Source organism: Helianthus annuus, chromosome 10 (assembly GCF_002127325.2).
Source record: "Helianthus annuus cultivar XRQ/B chromosome 10, HanXRQr2.0-SUNRISE, whole genome shotgun sequence".
Classification (NCBI taxonomy): Eukaryota; Viridiplantae; Streptophyta; class Magnoliopsida; order Asterales; family Asteraceae; genus Helianthus; species Helianthus annuus.
The window spans coordinates 57,701,249-57,708,636 of record NC_035442.2 but is presented as its reverse complement, the minus strand read 5'-3'; the positions used below and the strand labels follow the sequence as shown (position 1 = coordinate 57,708,636).

Here is a 7,388-nt window from a genome sequence, read left to right as displayed (position 1 = left end):
CAAATCAACAAACTTTTCCCTAGAGAGATTGTACAAATGAACCTTCCCAGTGGATTGCACTAGAGCTTTCCACAATGTGAGGGCATCGCCCTTAAAAGATTGGGATACAAACATAACCACATCCTCCTTAGCGCACCCGCTAATGTCTATCACAGTCTCCATCTCGTCTAACCATTTCATACAATCAATCGCCCCTTTTTCCCCTGTAAAGTCTCTCGGCTTACAGGAGACAAATTAATTGTAGGTACAACCCTTGGTGTACCTAGGGGTCGGCTTGAGGACTATCTGTTTCTTGGGTTCACTACCCTGGTTAGATGAGTGCTGTGACTCACTCTTCTTATGAGTATGAGGTTGAGAATGGGATTTTGAATGAGTTTGAGACCGAATAACACTCGGCTCTTTAAACTTAGCATCTACCGCTTGAGAAACTGCTACGGTGATCATTGCTTGCAGTTCGGCACCAGTGATATTAATCCTGGTGTTGCCTTCTGCAGGATGACTGTTTGCTTCATCCGAGAAAGCCATTACTAAAACAAGCAAGGATGGTATTTAAATTATATATTGATTCATCGCATTGATGATCAGATGGTCATGGTATTATTAAACCATTTAGACCATTTTAAGTAATAAGTAAAAAAAATCAATAGAATACACTATTCTTTATACTATTAGGCAGGGGAAGATAGAATTTTCACCACTGCCAATGTCGTAAAAGACATTTTATTTATCATTAAGCTCGTCTCGAAGGACATTTAAATAGCTTAGGAAGCTTGTCACAGGGACGATTTAAAATCTAATCAGCGATTTCTTGGATCAATGATCTTTTAAGGGTTGAACAAAGTTCATCGCCTTTTTGACAAGAAGTTTATGAATAGAACTTTCATTGTCATTTATTACACCTTTGCTTATAAGCATACATCTCTAATGGATGTCCAGGTGTACACATCATATTGATGTTTTTTAGCCATGATTCGCGTTGATCATTTAGGCTATATATGTGACTTGGAAAGATCCAAGTACCTTTTGGAAGCTTGTGTGGTTTCTCATACCGCATAGCTAGGAATGTTAACATGTTCACAGATGTTAACAGAGATTTGCTATCTTAAAAAGGTTGTACCATCATAACCAATTAATATTTTGGCTAGGTTATACCTCTAAGAATTTCTTTGGCAGATCAATTATAAATTGAAAAGATATAACATGATGAAATAAAATTACATATTTAAAAACCAAAGATAAACTTCATTAACTTAAAACGAGTACAAATGCCCTAAACGGGACTTAGAAATAACAAACTGCCCACGCAGGGGCTACAGAAATAGGAAAATAAGTCCACGCAGGGACTTTGATACTGAAAATAAACTAATGTCCTCACAGGGACATGATTACAAACAACATAATAAAATTAAACAATCCCCAACTTCTTCTTTCCTTTGATAAGGTTTGCAAGGCCCTTCATGAAGCTATTATGCTTCTCCTTGTTTTTCCTAGCTTTCTGCTCAACCCTATCTAACCTCTCCAGGATTTCCTGAGTTTGCTGCTACTGCTGCTGGGGAGGAGGAGGTTGCTGGTACGGCTGGTACTGGTAATACTGTACCGGGTATCCAGTTGGATAAACTGGAGGGTAAGAAGAAGGGTAAAGATGATGGTATTGAGCAGTGGTAAGGTATGGATCCTGGTTTCTATGGTCTGATGGATATCCCGATGTGTTTTCAAAAGGATTATACCCAGAAGAACCTGGGTAAGTCGGGATAGGGTTGTTGAAACCCATAGGCGGCTGAGGTGGTGCATAAGAAGCTGGCGGAGGATCAATCTCCGGTGCCGCGTTCGAGGGTCCACCCATTTGGGGGTCCTCTGGAATAGGAGGGTAGGAACTCGAACCCTGTGGAGAACTAAAACGAGGTCCTCCTCGTACGGATATACGTGCGTTCCTCCTTGGCCTCGGAGGCTCGAGAGGTGGCTGAGGTGGCTGCTGAGGTGGCTCCTCAACAGGAAGTGGTGGAGGTGAAACTGCCTGAAGCTGGGGCACATCCAAGGGAGGTTGAGCTGGAGAACTATTGTGACAAATCGTATCTCAAATCTCTTGTTGTGTGCTTCGATGTAACTTGTTTGAACTATATGTGATCATGTGAACGTTGATGATTAATGAAATATGTGTTGTTATGTTATGAGAATATGTGTATGCATGTATGTACTTAAACGACTCCAAACGCACAACTCTTGGCCGATCGCACAAGCATATTCGGGCCTTACTCTTTGTATTCGGATCAAGGGCAGCCCATGATGGGTTTGGCCCACTTCCTTTGCACGCATAACATTAGGAGGAGGGGGTATACTCCTCATTAGTTGTAAAACACACAACACACACAAACCCTGCACACTCTCCTTCTCTCTCTCGTGAAGCCGACGGCAACATCCCTCGTTCCTCTCGAAGCTTTTGATTCAGATCATCCTCTCCTCTAGTCGGTTAGTGTTTGTGTTTACCGATTACATGTTTGATGATGTTGTGATGTGTGTGTGCTATAATAATCTTGCATGATGATCTAGGGTTCTTGTTAGCATGATTGATTATGATGTTAATTCTTAGTGTTCATGAAATCGACTCGTATGTGTGTATTGGAATATGTCCATGTTAATCGTATTTGCATATTATGGTTCTAGAACTGAATGCTTGTTAATCGGCTGCATGTATATGAAATCGGATTGTTATATGGTCGAGTATGAAGTATTACGAGATGATTGAAACCCCTAGATGGATATGTTTAAGTGTTTTGAATTATTGTTCATGCTATGATTATGTTAGGGTTCATATGAATTTTGTGATGAAAACCCTTGTTTGATCGAATATTGACTAAGTTTGAAACTGTTGATTTTGATTGATTGATCGAATAAATGGAAACTGTTAAGAATTGAATTACAAATAAAAGGGTGTAACTGCTTTCCATAAATTACGGATAATAAGCCTGATCGAACAAGTAAATCGCACAAGACAGGGTATAAACACATAAGGCACCTAGTACTGCTTATTTATGCATGATCGCACAAGATCTGGTGGACCGCACAAGATGGTGCCGATCGCACAAGATCTTGGGCCTCACACACACTGTTTGAACTTGACGTGTTATTGGATCGAATGGCCCAAAACCCAGTCGCAAGTTATTCAGATCGCACAAGGATAACTCAGTCGCACAAGCTCAAACGGGTCGCACAAGGCTTGTTATCTGGACCGTGGTTATGTTTATAGTTTTGTTTGGGTTTCTGGAAATTGGGCCGGGTATTATTGGGCTCCAACGGGTGACTCGCACAAGACCACTAGACTTGTGCGACTCTAATCTTTTAATCGCACAAGTTGAATACATTATGACTGTGAATGTGTTAACATGAATTAGGTGTTTGCCATGATCTATACGTGCTCGTAACCAGTTAGCTTATATGTATCATACGTGCATTACTTGAACCTAGACCTGACTTGAATGGTAACCCTGTTAGGACGTGGTTGACCACTCTTAGTTCAAGTAACTTTTCGTGTAATCTGCCGAGCAAACCAAGGTGAGTTCACACTCATACCAAGGCATGGGATTCCCGGTGGGTTGGGAAGGGGATTGAAGGAATGGGATTGAACAAACACTTGTACTTACACTGTTACTAGACTATCTACCATCGTCCTCGGATGCGAAGGACCCATACGTAAAACCTACGTATACTTATACCTATCACTGTCCTCAGGTTGCGAAGGACACTTACGTAAAACCTACGTAAACTTATATTCACTACTGCCTCGGTTGTGACAGGCACTTACGTAAAACCTACGTAAACCCCCGCGTACCACTGTCCTCGGGTGAAGAAGGACGCTTACGTAAAACCTATGTAAACCTCGTACGTACTACTGTTCTCGGGTTAAGAAGAACACTTATGGTTATCCTATTCTAGTACATACACACATGGGAAGCCCCCACTAAATGATCATACAATTGACTTAGTTAATAACGCATGGTGATGCAACGAACTTACTATCACGAACTTACTTACTGTGAACTTGCTCAACTAGTTGTTGACTCTCTGTTACATGCCTTGCAGGACCATAGGTACTCATGGAGCTTGCACGGGAGGCGCGGTCGTTGTGGACATGGATTGTGGATGTTTTGTTAAATACTTATGACAGTTGAAAACTTAATAATTACGTTGGATTTTCATACTATGCTTCCGCTACTTAAACTATGTTATTTGAACACCTTCCATATTGTGGGTTGATATACATTTACATTTACTATTCACTTATATGTTCAATATGATTGGTGGCTTGATCCTGGTCATGTTACGCCTCCATGCGGTGGTACTCCGCGTGTGGATTTTGGGGGTGTGACAACTATGGTACGATGGAATAAAGTACCAATCATAGGTGGCCATCTTCTCCTGGAATGAATCGGGCCCACGGTATGGTGATCCCTGAAATGGAGATCCACTTGATATGCTTATTGGGTGACCCGGCGTTCCGGTCTGCATCTCCGGATCTGGATCATAGTCCATCTCCATTTCTTGAGAAAAATGGTCCTCAGGGCCCAAAGGGTTGTATCCAAGGAAATCGTTAACATAATCATTCGGGTTGAACTGCCCCGGGGAATAGAGGGAATCCGAATGATGGAAAGAATGCGATTGCAACAAGTGGTACGACTGGTGAGACTCGTGAGAATGATGGGATTGTTGAGAGCGGTGCGAGCGTTGGGGCTCATCTGGGATAAGTGGCCCAAAAGATGGATGAAAGGAAGGTGAAGAACTTAACGAGACAGAATGTCTCACCGGCTCAAAGGAGTGACCCCACAGATTGTGAGAGCCAGAACTAGAAAGGGACGCAGACGGAGTGCGTCTGTGAGATGGTCCTGCTACTGATGGTCCCCCACGTATGGGACCTTTTCCTCTTCCTCTAACTCTGGGAGGCATTTTTGATGAACTTCCTGTCAAAGCAAGAAATCAAAACAAAATAAAATATAAATATCAAAGGAAAGTTAAAGATAAATCCTAGGTCATTTGCCTAGACTCGAGAGTCTAAGGAATGTGCTTATTGTGTCATTGAGATTAAACACAAAAGGTTAGTGATTAATTCACTCAATGTTGGCTCTGATACCAACCTGTCACACCCCGATATTTCCACATATTACCGGTGAGCCCGGCGGGGAGTATCATGACGTAGTTGATATCATCATTGTCAATACACACAATATTATAGCACAGCGGAAGGCTTGGTGAATAAACTATTACAAACCATAATGTCTGAGTGTTCGAGTTTATGAATATACAGACTGGAATGTAATAAGATCCACAGGCGGATCATAAATGTACAACGAAACAAAAACAACAGACTTCAGGTATGTTATGGATTTGCAAGATCCTCTATGACACCCTATAGCTCCAGCCTATTACGAGAGGTACCTGTCAATCAGCCTTTAAGAAAATACGTCAATTTGCACTGGTAAATACAATTTAACTGACTCATTTTGAAAATATTTATGAAAATTGATTTGAGTACACATGGCACAAACCATTTATAACCTAGGACAATCTTTATTAAAATCTTGTATACAGCTTTACATGTTTGTCATACATGTGGGGCCGGTTTGGAAGCCGGACATGATTAACTGACTCACCACTTACAAAACCCACAGAGGATTTATCCCCAACTTGTGGGTAATTTAATATTTATCATTTGCATCTGTCAGGTGCATGCCTGCACCCCATGCATAGGTCGTGGCCATTAAGAACTTAAATGAGCCGAGGATATCCAGGACACGGTAGTTAACCCCCAATGTTTAGGTTATCAAACAATACAGATTAAAACGGGTTATGCAGATTTATTACATCACAATCCGATTAAATAATCTCATACCCGACCAAGCGGTATTATTATAATACCGTATCCCAAGCCCGTATAAGGGAAAATAAGTTAAAAGTATTTACCTGATGCTAGCAGTAAAATCCTAAAGCTTTTGAAGGCACCTTCTACCGGAAGCTATTTAATCTGTATAGAAAGTTTATTAACTTATTAGGATGCTAACGGGTCTTTAATTAAGTCAAGGACTTAGACCGGCTAGCTAGAAGGAAACCTTACGGTTCTAAACGCTAGATTAAGCGGAGACCGGGATAGAATGTGATTTATACCCGACAAGCTTGGATACTTGTGTAATATGGGTAAACTAAATGCATTATGGAAATTGAGAATGTAATGATAAGGTTAAGCCCGTTTCGGCTATTTTACGTAAACTAGTCACGTAAACCGATCCGAACACATAAATGCGTAACGGGTAACCAAATAAATTATATACAGGTCTTAATCATTATTATGCTTAAAATATGTTAATATATCAGTAATATATTAGCATATATGCCCAAAAAGTAATTTAAACCAAAATGAGTCCCATAAGGGCATTTTGGTAATTTTAATGCCCATAAAAGAGTTTAAATACTAAACTGAGTTCCAGGTCTGATTTAATCAGTAAAAACATTCATTTTTATAAATTATATCAGTAGGGTATTTTATATATGTGAAATATATCTTATATAACCAAACTATGCACCGTAGGGGCACTTTGGTAATTTCACATAAGCTTTAAAGGTCAAAATAGACTTCTGAGTTTAAAAACTTTGGCTTACTGTATAATTATATAAATTAGCTTAAAACATCAGTGGGTAATAAATTTTATATGCCAAAAATAGTTTTGACCCATACTAGGTGCTAAAAACGCTTAAAAGTCGGTTTAAAGGGGTATTCGGGTTAAAATAGGAAATCTGAGTTTTTAATCAGTTTATAAAAAGCTCCTTAATTACGCTATTGAGCATAACTCCTATTCTAGACCACAAACTGATGTCAAATTTTCTGGACATGTCTAAATATCAGTAGCAAAGGTGTTAGTCCATTCACATTGCTAAAAATCTCAGTTTTATGTAAAAAGGGCATTTATGGCATTATTAAGCATAATTACGATCAAGTGCATATAATTCAAACCACTAGGCACCATGCAATATAACTCCAGAGGGTTATACTACTAAGTAATGTGGTCCTAATGGAAGCTTAAAACATGGGAGAATCAAACTTGAACGGGTCAGAACTGAAAGTCAAAGCAAAAGTCAAGCTTTTGCGACTTTTGGTTATAAACTAACCTTAGACTACTAATTGTCGGGTTAGGACAGATAAATCATGTTTTAATATCAATTACCAAGTCATTAGAATGTTAAAATATAATTTAAAACCTCTGGTTTATTAATTTTAATCATTTTTTACTATTCTTTCCAGTTTGACCAGTCAAACTGGATAATTAGGAGATGCCCTTTTAAGGGTTAATCACCTATACTAATGTGGTCTTATAACCACTTTCAATTTGATCAGTGGTTAAACC

At 39.6% G+C, this 7,388-nt stretch overlaps 1 protein-coding gene across 1 annotated transcript; it reads right to left on the bottom strand.

The window, feature by feature from the left end:
• Positions 1-1,540: 1,540 nt before the first annotated feature.
• On the bottom strand, positions 1,541-4,938 carry LOC110882127 (early nodulin-75-like). Its single transcript, XM_022130212.1, has 2 exons — positions 4,391-4,938; positions 1,541-2,054 (listed from the first exon to the last, which is right to left on the bottom strand). Exons 1-2 carry the CDS (start codon positions 4,936-4,938, stop codon positions 1,541-1,543), a joined length of 1,062 nt encoding a protein of 353 aa, XP_021985904.1.
• Positions 4,939-7,388: the final 2,450 nt, after the last annotated feature.

Coding starts and splice junctions, on each gene's coding strand:
- LOC110882127 (XM_022130212.1), bottom strand. CDS start 4,938: ATGCCTCCCAGAGTTAGAGGAAGAGGAAAAGGTCCCATACGTGGGGGA. Junction 2,055..4,390: donor AAGATGGCCACCTATGATTG/GTACTTTATTCC, acceptor TTGTCACAATAG/TTCTCCAGCTCAACCTCCCT.